The sequence below is a fragment of the Thalassophryne amazonica genome, chromosome 4, assembly GCF_902500255.1.
Source record: "Thalassophryne amazonica chromosome 4, fThaAma1.1, whole genome shotgun sequence".
Classification (NCBI taxonomy): domain Eukaryota; kingdom Metazoa; phylum Chordata; class Actinopteri; order Batrachoidiformes; family Batrachoididae; genus Thalassophryne; species Thalassophryne amazonica.
Window position 1 is genome coordinate 132,755,479 of NC_047106.1, and position 17,205 is coordinate 132,772,683.

At 40.2% G+C, this 17,205-nt stretch overlaps 1 protein-coding gene across 1 annotated transcript in view; it reads left to right on the forward strand.

Annotated features, from left to right (window-relative positions):
- ryr1b (ryanodine receptor 1b (skeletal)) overlaps positions 1–17,205 on the forward strand; it is a 468,306-nt gene that overhangs the window by 401,671 nt on the left and 49,430 nt on the right. The window contains 5 exon segments of the mRNA XM_034168593.1: positions 99–203; positions 6,572–6,653; positions 12,239–13,545; positions 13,623–13,705; positions 15,325–15,499. Of these exon segments, the coding sequence (XP_034024484.1) occupies positions 99–203; positions 6,572–6,653; positions 12,239–13,545; positions 13,623–13,705; positions 15,325–15,499 (1,752 nt within the window).

Genomic DNA, 17,205 nt, shown 5'->3' on the forward strand with positions numbered 1-17,205 from the left:
TTCTCAAGTTCCTATCTTAAAGATATTGTCAAGTGTATTAACAGATTTACTTTCAGAACATGAACAGCAGTTGAAAGATATGTCTGTCCCTCCCTCAGGGTCCCTGTACTGGTAACCAGCAGTCTCTGGCTCACAGCAGATTGTGGGACGCTGTTGTGGGCTTCCTGCACGTCTTTGCACATATGATGATGAAGCTGGCTCAGGTCAGAAACAAACACAATTATTCATTCCCTAATCACTTTGTTAGCAATAATCTGTATACATTTATGTATTTGTGTATTCATTTTGAAATAATTAGATTAGATTAGATTAGATAGAACTTTATTAATCCTTTGGGAAGACTCCCTCAAGGAAATTGAGGTTCCAGCAACATTGGGTAAGAAACACATAGAGCATCAAAAGTGAAAGTAAAAAAACAATTTGCAAATATAAATACATACAGTAGTGTTCAGAATAATAGTAGTGCTATGTGACTAAAAAGATTAATCCAGGTTTTGAGTATATTTCTTATTGTTACATGGGAAACAAGGTACCAGTGGATTCAGTAGATTCTCACAAATCCAACAAGACCAAGCATTCATGATATACACACTCTTAAGGCTATGAAATTGGGCTCGTAGTAAAAAAAATTAGAAAAGGGGGTGTTCACAATAATAGTAGCATCTGCTGTTGACGCTACAAACTCAAAACTATTATGTTCAAACTGCTTTTTTAGCAATCCTGTGAATCACTAAACTAGTATTTAGTTGTATAACCACAGTTTTTCATGATTTCTTCATATCTGCGAGGCATTAATTTTGTTGGTTTGGAACCAAGACTTTGCTTGTTTACTAGTGTGCTTGGGGTCATTGTCTTGTTGAAACACCCATTTCAAGGGCATGTCCTCTTCAGCATAAGGCAACATGACCTCTTCAAGTATTTTGACATATCCAAACTGATCCATGATACCTGGTATGCGATATATAGGCGCAACACCATAGTAGGAGAAACATGCCCATATCATGATGCTTGCACCACCATGCTTCACTGTCTTCACTGTGAACTGTGGCTTGAAGTCAGAGTTTGGGGGTCGTCTCACAAACTGTCTGCGGCCCTTGGACCCAAAAAGAATAATTTTACTCTCATCAGTCCACAAAATATTCCTCCATTTCTCTTTAGGCCAGTTGATGTGTTCTTTGGCAAATTGTAACCTCTTCTGCACGTCTTTTATTTAACAGAGGGACTTTGCGGGGGATTCTTGCAAATAAATTAGCTTCACACAGGCGTCTTGTAACTGTCATAGCACTTACAGGTAACTCCAGACTATCTTTGATCATCCTGGAGCTGATCAATGGGTGAGCCTTTGTCATTCTGGTTATTCTTCTATCCATTTTGATGGTTGTTTTCCGTTTTTTTCCACACGTCTCTGGTTTTTTTTGTCCATTTTAAAGCATTGGAGATCATTGTAGATGAACAGCCTATAATTTTTTGCACCTGCGTATAAGTTTTCCCCTCTCCATTAAACTTTTTAATCAAACTATGCTGTTCTTCTGAACAATATCTTGAACGTCCCATTTTCCTCAGGCTTTCAAAGAGAAAAGCATGTTCAACAGGTGCTGGCTTCATCCTTAAATAGGGGACACCTGATTCACACCTGTTTGTTCCACAAAATTGACAAACTCACTGACTGAATGCCACACTACTATTATTGTGAACACCCCCTTTTCTACTTTTTTTTTTTACTAATAGCCCAATTTCATAGCCTTAAGAGTGTGCATATCATGAATGCTTGGTCTTGTTGGATTTGTGAGAATCTACTGAATCTATTGGTACCTTTGAAGAAAAAAAAATTCTCTTGAATTATTCAAGGTTTGATGGGTAGTCATAACATAGCTTTTTATGAAATAAAATTTGACATCTATCTCCATGTCCATGTTTAGCAATCCAAACTGAACAGTTTCTCGTGTGGTTCCTGCCAAATAAAATGTTTATTCTTTATCCTTCACTTCATCAGTAGGGAATGGGGAAGGCGGGGAAGGGGAGGTGGTGTAGGCGAGAGTATAATTTGTCTGTCTGAACATTTGATACTGTATCTTCAAGGCCCTGAGGTCCAAACTAACCAACCATGGCACATGGGGAGTTCCAGTCAGAGAAATGATCTTCACAGCAACAATGACCTGATTTACATATTAATGAGGTTACATGGTCAGTCCAAATTATAAAAAATATTATATTTTGGCTCAAAGAGACTGCATCACTTGAATGATGAAAACAGTATTCCTCTTTTTCTCCCTCTGTCACTGGCAGTCTATCTGCTGTACTGCTCGGTTCTCTCCATTCTCTCCATATACTGGCTCGGTTCTGATTAGGCATTTGATGTTATCTCAGTAGGGCATAAATATACAGATAAATACAAATTTACACTCACAGTTACATTCACATGCCCCTGCTTTGGCCACTATTCATAACAAGTGTCTCTCTCACAGCCAGTGCATTGAACCACACACACCCACCACCCAAACAATGCTGAGCACCATCTGTCTGACGGCAGGCTCTAACACTCCCAGAGCACCACCACCATCACACCTCTGCAGCTGAGGGAAGAAGTCCACCACAACATTCTGTGTGCCCAGTCTGTGGATCCCATCGAAGTGAATGGGCTGTAGATACCAGGATGGTGCAAGATTCAGAACTGAATTAGAAATGACCCTTGAATTTCTATTCTTGATTTTGAGTTGAACTTTGAACTGAATTAGCAAACAGGATGCAGAATTACAATTATAAAATTCTGAATTTTGAACAGCCCTGGCAGAGTGGATGGTGCACACAGTCACTTCCTTCATGAAATAGAGCCACTAGAGGAGGCAAAATCTGAACAAAAGGGGAATAAGTGCCCCAAGAGGGACACATTTAGCTTTCACCAGTGGCCTGCACCTGGAGTCCACCAGGGCCTAATATCCATGCTTGTGGATCCTTACTGGTACTCTGTCCTCTGCAGACCAGGGAATCTTGTCAGCAGACGAATAATCTGAATCATCTAGTCTTGTTGTAAGTGAACCCGGCCTCCATACCAACAATGCACCTGCTTTTTCATCTGAAGAAAGAGAATAACCATTTTAAAGGTGTCATGTTCAAGGTTGCAAGGCAGCAGCAGTCGTCCTGTGGGACAGTGCTGTGGTGGAGGTGAACTGGCTCATATATGAAGCTCAGATAGCTATTAAAGTGCATATCACTAGTACAACCCCAATTCCAATGAAGTTTGGACGTTGTGTAAAATGTAAATAAAAACAGAATACAATGATTTGCAAATCCTATTCAACCTATATTGAATTGAATACACCACAAAGAGAAGATATTTAATGTTCAAACTGATAAACCTTATTGTTTTTGTGCAAATATTTGCTCATTTTGAAATGGATGCCTGCAACACGTTTCAAAAAGCTGGGACAGTGGTATGTTTACCACTGTGTTACATCACTTTTCCTTCTAACAACACTCAATAAGCATTTGGGAACTGAGGACACTATCTGTGAGTGTCATGATTGGGTATAAAAGGATCATCCCCAAAAGTGTCAGCCGTTCACATGCAAAGATGGGGCGAGGATCACCACTTTGTGAACAACTGCATGAAAAAATAGTCCAACAGTTTAAGAACAATGTTTCTCAATGTTCAGTTGCAAGGAATTTAGGGATTCCATCATGCGGATTTTGATGGCATCATGTAGGGTAATGCCCCTCAAGGCCCTCTATTGAAATGAATGGGGAAAAACTGAATTTTCTACAGTCTGAAATCAGTGTTTTTTGTGGACTTTGACAGTGAATACGTGAAAATGCTTAAAATAAAATGCCACTTAAGTCATCAACAGCCATACAGTTTTAACTTATTGTTAAAATTTTAACCAAACTAATTCCAGACAAGTTATTTAAATTAATGTCACATCTGGCATTTTATAAAGTGAAAATATCAGTTATATATTTTAGTTTTAAAGTAAGCCACTAATTTTGAAGGTTTTAGTGTTTGGACACACATGCTGCAGTGCATTATTGGTAAAATTTCACGAAAAGAGAATTGCATTGAGACACTCTGATGAGGCTGCACTTTAACCACTGCACACTGACAACACCATTAAACTCTTTGTATGTTGTGCCTAAAACGCTTGTGAATATATTCTCTGGGTTTATAGATGTTGTTATTGTGTTTGTTTTATTTAAACATGCTCAGGTTGTATGAGCTGAGATCGTTTCCTGTTCATGTCATTATAATGTTCATTTACAATTGTCGTCATGTGGATTCTCTTGTGCTGTTTAGACCACAGGCCTACCTCCATGAAATTGCATATTTAAATGTGGTGTGGCCAGGGAGGAGTTTGGTTCCACGTTCAATTCCACATTCAGTGGGATGTACAAATGGATCGTGCGTGGATCCATGCCTACACACACTTTCATACATTTGAGTATTTTTGTGCTTACGCCAGTTTCTGGGTTTTGGCGTACGCCATATTTTAGTAGGAAATCCACGCAAGTCTTTGCTCATGTGGTACGTTTCTCCAGCCATGATATAGGACACAGGTTCATCAGTGCTGAGGCCAAGGGGATGCCCACATTTCACCTGGCTGAAGCAGGTAGATGGTTACTTTTCATAGATGGGAATGAAACCGGTTGTCTGCCTAAGTGCTTGCCATCCAGGACCAATGGCGTCTCTGTGGTGGGGTAGATACAGTGACAAACAGCACGAGCACATGCTCCCAGACCTGACCTGGCCTGTATTAGGGAAATCTTAATGACCACATATCAAAATCAAAAGAAAGCTGTGACACTGTCATGTCGTCATGGGTTCACAAAACTAAATTGGTAAATGGATCACATTTATATAGCACAGCTCATAGCTCATTTATATAGAAGCTCAATGCACTTTACAATGATGCCTCACATGCACACATTCGCACAACAGTGTCCAGGTGCTGCCATGCAAAGCACTTGCGACACACTGGGAGCAACTTGGGGCTTAAGGACCTTGCCCCAGGGCCCTTTGTGATTATCTGGCCTGACTGGGGTTTAAACTGAGGATCCTCTGGTCTTAAGCCCAACACTTAACCACTAGACCATCACCACCCCAATCCAAATTTTGCCACCATATGTATTTACAGTATATAGAAATAAGAAACAATGTGCACTAAAGAACTTTTATTCATGAAGCATAAATTTTTATTTTCATGCTGTTAGATGCACCCTGATCCTGGACAACGAGAAGACGTAAGAATATTTTTGTCCACCAGTTTGTAGTCTTTCATCTACAGGCTCCTCATGCTCCTTTACATTCTTCACTGTGTGGCTTAGAACAACTTAATTTACTTTGTGTTTCTTTTTTCTGTTTTTTTTTTTCTCTTTATTTCTTGTTGACTTCTCAAGCAAACTCTCCAGTCACTGACTGTTCAGAAATGTAATTATCATCAATGATGACTCACAATAAATTCAATAGTTCAGTTTTCAAGATTGAGTCACATTCTGAAAGCTCATTCATTTTTAAGGGTTAAAACTACCTTTAGTGTTTGAGTTTTGCTTTTGTCTCTTGCTTGTTCCACATCATGTAGATTTTCTGTGTAACCAGAAATACAAATTCAGAAAGAATGATTCTTTAAGTTAACTGTTTCTATGTGAAAGAAAAAAAATGCACTGATCCCAAATAGTTGATAAGCCTGATAATCGCTGATGACATTTTGTGCTGCAGTCATGTAGATGGTCACTTCTCTTTTGCACAGTACTGTGGAAAAGTTTTAGGCACCCTTGGATTTTAATAGTGTAGGGTTTGGGGGTTTCTAAGGGATTTTATTTTAGTTTATGTTTTTTTAAACAGTAGGCTGACCAAAATCAAATTTGAAATGTCTCAATATCCAGATTCCTATCCATCTGCATTCCTGTTTTATTGAAGAAACTAATCAAACCTCATTTTCAAATGGACAAAAAAAAACATGACTCCTTTGTAGACGGATTCTTGACTGTAAAAACTTTATTATAAATACAACCACATTTTCTTAAGAATTGCAGAAATCAAGCTGACAGGAGTAATGTGTTTTTAGAGGTGGAAGTTAAAAATTTTAAAATTTTGCACAGTACTGTACATGTTTTGTTTACTTTTTTCTTATTTTCTGTTGCAGAAGTGTCTGAAATATTTCTGCAGAAATGTTTTTGTATCCCACGTTGCAGCCACTATTACAGCCAAACAGCTGTGTGTAGCAATAAGACTTTCTTCTGTGCTTTTATACCAAACTGTCTTTCCAGTGTCTGTCCCATCATCTAACTTAATTAGTGATTTTTTTTTTTTTTTGTGGTATTAAAATGCATATTCTTTATTTAAAAAATGCAAACCCAGGATCATTTTTGGATTAGAGGTCACTCTGAGGTAGTGTCTCTTACTGTTTCTTCTTTTATAAGATGTTGTATGTAGTCCTAAATGAACTTGGGCAGAATTCTGTCAGAAAGGATCATTTACTCTCACAAATTAAAACTGAGGTGTAAATTAGTTCTGAATATACAGTAAGAACATTGTTTTATGCATTATTCTTTTCCCACATATATGTGTACTTTGTTGCAGGACTCCAGTCAAATTGGGTTGTTGAAGGAACTTTTGGATCTGCAGAAAGACATGGTAGTGATGCTGCTGTCACTCCTTGAAGGTGAGATTCAGTTATCAGCCAAGAGATGGCCTCTCAGTTCTGCAGAACACTTATTGTTAACAACTACAATGTGTTCTCATGCATTTTGCATTCACTCGAGTTTAGATTGAAATGCCTGAAAAAAAAAAGCAGATGTTATTTGGTGTATTTTTAAATTAAAATTAGAATTAAAATTAAAATTTAGAACAAAATTGGTTATATATTTGTGGATACATTTTTTTTCCCTATGGATCCATTTTCAGAATGAATGTTTTTACCTAATCAAAGCACGGTATCATTTGAACTGGACATCCAAAATGAGTTTATCTCATGTGAGTTCAAGTTTGAGCATGATCAGGTTCCCTGTAAGGACCATCCACTTTAGTGAACAGAGTAGAGAGAGAGAGAGAGAGAGAGAGAGAGAGAGAGCTACCTACTATATGTTAGCAATGAAACTACAACCCCTGGCAAAAATTATGGAATCACCAGCCTCGGAGGATGTTCATTCAGTTGTTTAATTTTGTAGAAAAAAAGCAGATCACAGACATGACACAAAACTAAAGTCATTTCAAATGGCAACTTTCTGGCTTTAAGAAACACTATAAGAAATCAGGAAAAAAAAATTGTGGCAGTCAGTAACGGTTACTTTTTTACACCAAGCAGAGGGAAAAAAAAATATGGAATCACTCAATTCTGAGGAAAAAATGATGGAATCATAAAAAACAAAAGAACGCTCCAACACATCACTAGTATTTTGTTGCACCACCTCTGGCTTTTATAACAGCTTGCAGTCTCTGAGGCATGGACTTAATGAGTGACAAACAGTACTCTTCATCAATCTGGCTCCAACTTTCTCTGATTGCTGTTGCCAGATCAGCTTTGCAGGTTGGAGCCTTGTCATGGACCATTTTCTTCAACTTCCACCAAAGATTTTCAATTGGATTAAGATCTGAACTATTTGCAGTCCATGACATTGACCCTGTGTGTCTTTTTGCAAGGAATGTTTTCACAGTTTTTGCTCTATGGCAAGATGCATTATCATCTTGAAAAATGATTTCATCATCCCCAAACATCCTTTCAATTGATGGGATAAGAAAAGTGTCCAAAATATCAACGTAAACTTGTGCATTTATTGATGATGTAATGACAGCCATCTCCCCAGTGCCTTTACCTGACATGCAGCCTCATATCATCAATGACTGTGGAAATTTACATGTTCTCTTCAGGCAGTCATCTTTATAAATCTCACTGGAACGGCACCAAACAAAAGTTCCAGCATCATCACCTTGCCCAATGCAGATTCGAGATTCATCACTGAATATGACTTTCATCCAGTCATCCACAGTCCATGATTGCTTTTCCTTAGCCCATTGTAACCTTGTTTTTTTCTGTTGAGGTGTTAACGATGACTTTCTTTTAGCTTTTCTGTATGTAAATCCCATTTCCTTTAGGTGGTTTCTTACAGTTCGGTCACAGACGTTGACTCCAGTTTCCTCCCATTCGTTCCTCATTTGTTTTGTTGTGCATTTTCGATTTTTGAGACATATTGCTTTAAGTTTTCTGTCTTGACGCTTTGATGTCTTCCTTGGTCTACCAGTATGTTTGCCTTTAACAACCTTCCCATGTTGTTTGTATTTGGTCCAGAGTTTAGACACAGCTGACTGTGAACAACCAACATCTTTTGCAACATTGCGTGATGATTTACCCTCTTTTAAGAGTTTGATAATGTTTCAATTGACATCTCTCGTGTTGGAGCCATGATTCATGTCAGTCCACTTGGTGCAACAGCTCTCCAAGGTGTGATCACTCCTTTTTAGATGCAGACTAACGAGCAGATCTGATTTGATGCAGGTGTTAGTTTTGGGGATGAAAATTTACAGGGTGATTCCATAATTTATTCCTCAGAATTGAGTGAGTCCATATTTTTTTCCCTCTGCTTGGTCTAAAACAGTAACCATTACTGACTGCCACAATTTTTTTTCTTGATTTCTTATAGTGTTTCTTAAAGCCAGAAAGTTGCCATTTGTAATGACTTTAGTTTTGTGTCATGTCTGTGATCTGCTTTTTTTCTACAAAATTAAACTACTGAATGAACATCCTCCGAGGCCGGTGATTCCATAATTATTGCCAGGGGTTGTAGTTATGTACTCAAATTTTACTACTTTTTGCACTTACAAATACACTTTTTAAACTACAGAATGGGTCAGTTTAGTTCCAAGAAGCATTGAAACAGGACACTTACAAGTGAGTATAATTAGGAAGTAAACCTGAAGTTTGCTTAAGTTTATTTTAATAAAATTTAACAAAAATTTAAGTTTATTTAATAAAATAAATTTAAGGAAGGTATCATCTTTGGACAAGACCACTACATTTGGTATTCTCTGTGTGTGTGTGTGTGTGTGTGTGTGTGTGTGTGTGTGTGTGTGTGTGTGTGTGTGTGTGTGTGTGTGTGTGTGTGTGTGTGTGTGTGTGTGTGTGTGTGTGTGTGTGTGTGTGTGTGTCCGTGTGTGTGTGTGTGTCCGTGTGCGTGCTTTAAATCATATTTTACACATTAAATTGACAACCAACACCTATTTTCTCTCTAAATTTTGGTTGCTTAACAGCAACACTCCCTCTGTACCCTGAGCTTTTCTGCCCCCGTTTGCATTATTGGTCTGGTTCCACGTGTGCATGTTTAGTCAGAAATACGAATATACCACTTAATTTATGAATTAAGTGGTATATTCGTATTTCTGACTGTGTATAATTTTGACCCTGTGTTGATTTCAGACAATCCAAAATAAACTAAATTTACTTATATACTTAATATACTTTGTACAATATTTCACAGTCAGCAAAAGAATAAATCAGTGAAATCAGCCAAAGCCAATTACTGCCATGATGGTCTTGATCCTTTGTCTGTGTAGATGTCTTTTCTTGATATAAAGAAAAGACATCTCATTTGCATCTGATTAATACCACAGTACCGTTCCCCTGGTGCCCTCCAGCTTAAAGGTCATGACATGATAACTTGATATGATATGATATATATGATATGATATGATGTAATATGACATGATATGACTGGTCGACAACATGCCCACACCTAATGAACAGGATCAGTCCAACTCCTTTGCACTTTGTGCACACCTTTGTGTTAACTTACACACCTTCTACATAGCATTAATAACTTTGCCACACGGCAAAAGCATTTAAGAATTTATACCGGGCCACTCAGTATAGCAGTTTTTTCAAGTACATTGCACTCACACATTAATAGTCTCCCAACTAAATTACCAGCTTTACCCATGGTCTTTAGAGCCAGATACTGTTCCTCCATGGGGTTGCAAATTGAGTGCTTGGGTATTAATGTCATTATCAAGGATATTTTGGTGTCCAGTAGTACACTTTCTACTTTCAGAACAACATGTTCCAACCCTTGCTCCAAAAGAGTCTGCTTTCATTCCACAAATTCAGGTGATCCATTCTATTTTCTGGTTTTTGTTTTATTCCAGCATATAGACCATTTGAGTCTTGTCCATCAAACAGGAAAGGAAATAACATTTCATGAACTTCTGATTTAAAGTAGACCTGCATTGAAATAAATGCAGTCAGATCTTTGGACCAAAAAATGACATATTTACACATAAGATCCTTCTGAATGTAGTAAAGTAAATCTGCAAGCCCAGATCTGTCATTCAACGGAGAAATCTTCATTTAAAAATGACAAATTTACAGCTAAAATTTAGCCCTCCGCAAAACTGTCAGCACATCTGGGACGCTGCCGAGACGTCAGGGAGAAGACCCTATCCCAGCATGCATTGCGCGCGCCAACTGTAATTTGTGGATTTACGTCAGTTTGCATCTGCACCTTTTTCTTGTCTTATACGGAAGGATCTACTTTTTAAAAACTTTATATTGTCTTGCGGTACGCTTGGTGAGTACACATTTCTTTTATTTGTGCTTGAAAATTATTTTTGTGGACTTTTTCATACGCCCGTTTGATTGAGTGGTGTCCTCCGGTGTTACCGTCGCGGGGTACGGAGGCAAGACCCGCAAAGAATCCAAGTCATTAAAAAGATATAAACCTCTCTCAGCGGCAACGGAGCTCTGCAGCTCCGATTACCGAGACCTGCGGAGCTGCGGATTTTGCCGCAAGAAGTCTGTCCTTGCGAGCAACAGGTGTCACCAGCCGCTCCGCATCAAAACGGCGAGCATAGTCTCTGGACCTGTGCCAAGTTGGCTGTACCTCCATTCAGTAGACAGAGCCATGTCTGCTGTGCAGCCGCAGACACGGCTCTGTCTACTGAGTGGTGTGAGTGGCCCGCGGCGGAATTTAACGAGCGCATGCACTCTAAGCGCATCGGAAGCAGTGAGCGCAAGGCGTCGGGGAAGAACGGCGCCCACTGTCGATGCCACCGCTGATCTGAGCACGCAGAGCTGTATCTCACATTCATTGCAGCTTACTTTTGGATGTTGAAACCAGGATGTGTATAACAGTAACATTACTAACAGATAAAATCAATTTCAGTGCGGGATCGGACTGAAGGCGCGAGCGCTCTGTCTTGTCCCTGACGTCATGGAAATGATCCGGATGTACAAACTGTTTTCACGGAGGGCTAAATTTTAGCTGCAAATTTGTCATTTTTAAACGAAGATTTCTCCGCTGAATTACAAATTTGGGCTTACAGATTTACTTTACTGCATTCACAAGGGTCTTATAAATACATATCAGCTATTTCTTTCTGAAATCTGACCACATTTATTTCAATGCAGGTCTACTTTAAGTATCTTTTTCAATCTTTTTGACATAAAAGGAAAACAAGATAGATGACATATAATTGAGAATAAGACTATCAGTGACTGTGGCTCAGTTGATAGAGCAGATTGTTCAAAAACCGGTGTCACCGACCAAACACTCCCCCCTAAAAGTCGGTCCACCCTGCCTTCAATGCGCATGTGTCATTAGCCGCAGTTCATGGATTATCACCTTGCTTCTGCTTAAAACTGCACTCTAGTCATCATCTATCTCAGCGACAGATATCTGAAGCTTTTGTACAACAATCATTTCCACATAAATTCAGCATTATTTCGTCATAAAAGACGGAGGAAGTGATCAGAGTGCGACAGCTACACGGGCTGCTAGCTGATGCGTTCACTGCGCATCCGTCATTTTGAAGCGTCTCCAAATATCTCCTCTTTTCTGCTTAAAACAACCTCTTTTCTGCTTAAAACTGATGTTAGAATGATTTAAGAGGTTTGACTTTGTCATCTGATGGTTAATAATCCCATGAATCCATTTGAACGCTTTGAGTGAAGAGACTCCATCTCAGATGAGCCGTGGACGCTCCGAAATGACAGACCGGACCGTTTGGTCTGCAACACCGGGTTAGCAGCATAATTACTTAAAGTCGACTTATTTAAGTCGATGGGCATAAATTAACCAACTTTATTTTACTTAAACATTTTAAGTTTTGATGGTTGAATGATTTGAGTTAAATTAGCTTAAACACTCACACACACACACACACCAGCTCTCTGCATTGCTGCTCTGCAACATATTACTTTTTACGATCAAGCATGTAAGAAATAAAAGTGTCACCTCCTTTTGTCTAACTGTGTTTTAGGCAATGTGGTCAATGGCACTATTGCCAGGCAGATGGTGGACATGCTGGTGGAGTCCTCCAGCAATGTGGAGATGATCCTCAAGTTCTTTGACATGTTCCTCAAACTCAAGGATATTGTGGCATCAGATGCTTTCCGTGACTATGTAACGGACCCCCGTGGTCTTATCTCCAAAAAGGATTTCTCCAAGGCTATGGACAGCCAGAAGCAGTACTCTCCCTCTGAAATCCAGTTCCTGCTGTCTTGCTCAGAAGCTGATGAGAATGAGATGATCAACTTTGAGGAGTTTGCTGACCGATTCCAGGAGCCAGCTAAAGATATTGGTTTCAACATTGCTGTTCTTCTCACAAATCTGTCTGAGCATGTACCCCACGACACTCGTCTTCAAAATTTCTTGGAGCAGGCTGAGAGTGTACTCAACTACTTCCGTCCATTTCTGGGCCGCATCGAGATTATGGGAGCCAGCAGGAGGATTGAACGCATTTATTTTGAAATCAGTGAAGCAAATCGTAACCAGTGGGAGATGCCACAGGTCAGAGAGTCGAAACGGCAGTTCATCTTTGATGTGGTCAATGAGGGTGGTGAGAGTGAGAAAATGGAACTTTTTGTTAACTTCTGTGAGGACACCATCTTTGAGATGAACATTGCTGCTTCTATCTCTGAGCCTGAGGGTGATGGAGTAGAAGAAGAAGAAGATGAAGAAGAAGAAGAAGGAAGTGGAGAAACTGAAGTAGGAGAAGGAGAAGAAGCCAATGGAGAAGCAGAGGTTCCAGAGTCTACTTCAGCATTTGCAGACTTTCTGAAGAGTGTGGTGAACTTCTTCAATATGTTCACCTTCCGTAACCTGCGGCGCCGTTATCGCAAATTGAGAAAAATGACAATAAAGGAGATGGTTATTGGATTGGCTACCTTTATTTACACTATTGTGATGGGGATCTTGATGTTCATCTATGGTATATGTAAGGGCTTCTTTACACTTATATGGAAGGCGCTGTTTGGTGGTGGATTAGTGGAGGGCGCCAAGAAGATGACAGTGACTGAGATCCTTGCTAGTATGCCAGACCCAACGCAGGACGAGGTTCACGGTGACCTACCTCCTGAGCCTGGGGCTAGAGAGGTCCAAGATGCAGATGGAATGGCTGACCTATTAGACACAGTGGGAGGAGAGGAGGAGGAAGATGATGGAGAAGACAGGGAAGGTGGACGACTGCCTGGCTTTAATGCTCCAGGGGGATTGGGTGATTTTGGTGAGACAACCACAGAAGAGCCTCCGACTCCAGAGGGAACTCCTCTGCTGAAAAGGAAATTGGTAAAGTTGCCTGTTTGAAATCAGTTTCCTGTTTGTCAGGTTACTTTTTGATTAACTGGTAACTACCATTGAAACAGTTGGCTGCTACAGTGGGAGGACAGGAAGAGGAGGAAAAGGCTGAACCTGAAGAAGAGGTTCATCAAGAGACTGAGAAAGCAGAGTAAGTTTCATCTTTTTGGTTTCATCATTTTGTTAATGATATTCATTCATGTATTCATTTCATTTTCTGAACCCAACTGGCATGGGTGGGGTGGGGCAGTAAGAGTCAGTGCACAGTTATTTTCAGATCTTTGCAGAAATGTTTAATCGGATTCAGGTCTGAGCTCTGGCCGGACCACTCAAGGACATTCACAGAGTTGTTCTGAAGACACTCCTTTGATATCTTGGCTGTGTTCTATGGGTCATTGTCCTACTGAAAGATGAACCGTTGCTCCAGTCTGAGGCCAAGAGCGCTCTGGAGCAGGTTTTCATCCAGGATGTCTCTGTACATTACTGCATTCATCTTTTCCTCAATCCTGACTAGTCTCCCAGTTCCTGCCACTGAAAAACATCCCACAGCATGATGCTGCCACCACCATGCGTCACTGTAGGGATGGTACCTGGTTTCCTCCAAACACGATGCCTGGCATTCACACCAAAGAGTTCAATCTTTGACTCATCAGTTCAGAGAATTTTGTTTCTCGTGGTCTGAGTGTCCTTCAGGTGCCTTTTGGCAAACTCCAGGTGGGCTTGTGGGCATGTGCCTTTTACTAAGGAGTGGCTTCTGTCTGGTCACTCTACCATACAGACCTGATTACTGCATTGCTGCATTGATGGTTGTCCTTCTGGAGGGTTCTCCTCTCTTCACAGAGGAATGCTGGAGATCTAGCAGAGTGACCATCGAGTTCTTGGTCACCTCTCTGACTAAGGCCCTTCTCCCTTGATCGCTCAGTTTAGAAGAGCGGCCAGCTCTAGGAATCCTGGTGGATCTGAACTTCTTCCATTTATGGACGATGGAGGCCACTGTGCACATTGGGACCTTCAAAGCAGCAGAAATGTTTCTGTACCCTTCCCCTGATTTGTGCCTCAAGACAATCCTATCTCAGAGGTCTACAGACAGTTCCTTTGACTTCATGCTTGGTCTGTGCTCTGACATACATTGTCAACTGTGGGACCTTATATGTAGACAGGTGTGTGCTTTTCCAAATCATGTCCAAAGGCCCAGGGCTAAGCATCAGCCCACCTCCTTTTTTTTTGAAGAATTCACCCAAGGTGGACTCCAGTTCAGCTGTAGAAACATCTCAAGGATGATCAGTGGAAACAGGATGCACCTCAGCTCAATTTTGAGCTTCACAGCAATGGCTGTGAATATGTATGTACATGTGATTTCTTCATTTTTTATTTTTAAAAATCTAAAAAAAAAAAAAAAAAAATCCACATTGTCATTATGGGGCATTGTGTGTAGAATTTTGAGGAAAAGAAATGAATTTCATCCATTTTGGAATAAGGCTGCAACATAAAATGTGGACAGAAGAACTGAATATTTTCCGGATGCACTGTATATTGTTCTTAACTCCACAGTGCACAAAAATACATACAGAGATTTTACATTTTTATGTTCACAAGAAGAATGAACTACGTATTCATTTGTGGATTAATATCCAGCCTCCAAAGTATGTTGGTATAATTTGAAAAACAAACACGTGTAACATTTCTCAGCCACGTGGTAAAGCAGTGATTGACATGTCATGTTTTTTCTGTGATCTACTGTATTTTATTTTCCTTTAAAAAAAAATGTAGCACTGAGAATGGAGAGAAGGCCGAGAAGACAGAGCCTGAACCTGAGGTGAAGGAAGAAGAACCTGAAGAAATAGAGGAGATAATAATGAAGACAAAGGCCAAGAAGGAGAAGAAAGTGGCAGAGGAGGGCTTTGAGCTGTGGAATGAGCTGGAGGTTCAGAGGATTAAATTCATGGTGAGCACATGCTGGTTGCATTAAATATTATTACCTCAGCCGCTGAAGTTGTGTGATCACACGTGTTTGCTGGTTAAAACTTACAGGAGATCTTCATGAATTTACAGACACATTACCTGGTGGTGGTGGTGGAGCTCGGTCACCAATAGTTGGGCTGAGGGACCAAGGACACAGATGCCATTCTATACAGACCCAGACCTAACATTAAATTTTAATGGACATTTGTATTTTGAGCTGCGCTGCATTTCTTGCATTGACAGTAGTCTTATTTTAACAGTGCAGCTTTTCTTTGTTGTAGTCAATAAATACACACAGGAAACAGATCATTGTCTCTTATCCCACGTGATGATTGTCAGGCCAAACAAATCATTTATTCCCAGCAATGTTGTGAGTGGAGCAAGTAGCCCACACACACACACACACACACACACACACACACACACACACACACACACACACACACACACACACACACACACACACACACACACACACACACACTGACCATTTACCCATTCATTTATTTCTACAAGCCTCATAATCATACAGTACATTTCTGATTTTACAACTGTTAACATTAGACTGCACCATTATGTTTTATGCATCAAATACAACCATAAAATGAATAAGTAAATGTAGGTCCATATTAGGCAGGAAAGATTGCCAACAAGCCATATTATTACATGTATTTGTCATAAAATACTCAGGAAGGACAGAGATAGTCCTCCACAACAACTAACAACCGTGGCTACTGACCTCTGTGCTACTGGAACTCTGAGTCTCAGCACGGCTGAGCATCACAGTGCTAGCTGTTGCTCAACGCGGCTATGCCCCGATTACACAAAACTTTATTGCCTAAATCATCTTAACCCTCTGGGGTCCAAGTGTATTTTCTCAGTTTTACCATACCTTCAGTAATTCCCCTGCATGGTATTAGTATATGGCAGGGGTGGGCAATCATGTGCCATAAAGGGCCGAGACACTGCAGGTTTTCCGTGCAACCAGTCACCTCAGCAGGTGATTTCAATAATGATCAGGTGTCTCAGCAGGTGATTTCATTGACAACCAGGTGTTTATGTTCAGAGGAGAAGCTCATCAGCAACCCACCTGCTGAGGTGAATGGTTGCATGGAAAACCTGCAGTGTCTCGGCCCTCGATGCCCACCCCTGGTATATGGTATAATGTCCATTTACTGCATTTCAAAATGTTCAGGAAAATCTCAGCGTTATGAATGTCAGGTATACAAGTATATTTGTGTAGAACACAAGACATACCCATGTGTCCATCTGTGACCTATAATAATGGCTGTGAGTCAAAGATTGTTTACAGCTGAGAATTTGTAGTTTCAGGAAGTGGTGGAATGAAGTCTCTGTGATGTTTCATCACTGATCAATTAATAGAAATATGACGAAATGTACACGTAGACATGCAATGCATTCATCAATCAATCAATCAATCAATTTTTTTTATATAGCGCCAAATCACAACAAACAGTTGCCCCAAGGCGCTTTATATTGTAAGGCAAGGCCATACAATAATTATGTAAAACCCCAACGGTCAAAACGACCCCCTGTGAGCAAGCACTTGGCTACAGTGGGAAGGAAAAACTCCCTTTTAACAGGAAGAAACCTCCAGCAGAACCAGGCTCAGGGAGGGGCAGTCTTCTGCTGGGACTGGTTGGGGCTGAGGGAGAGAACCAGGAAAAA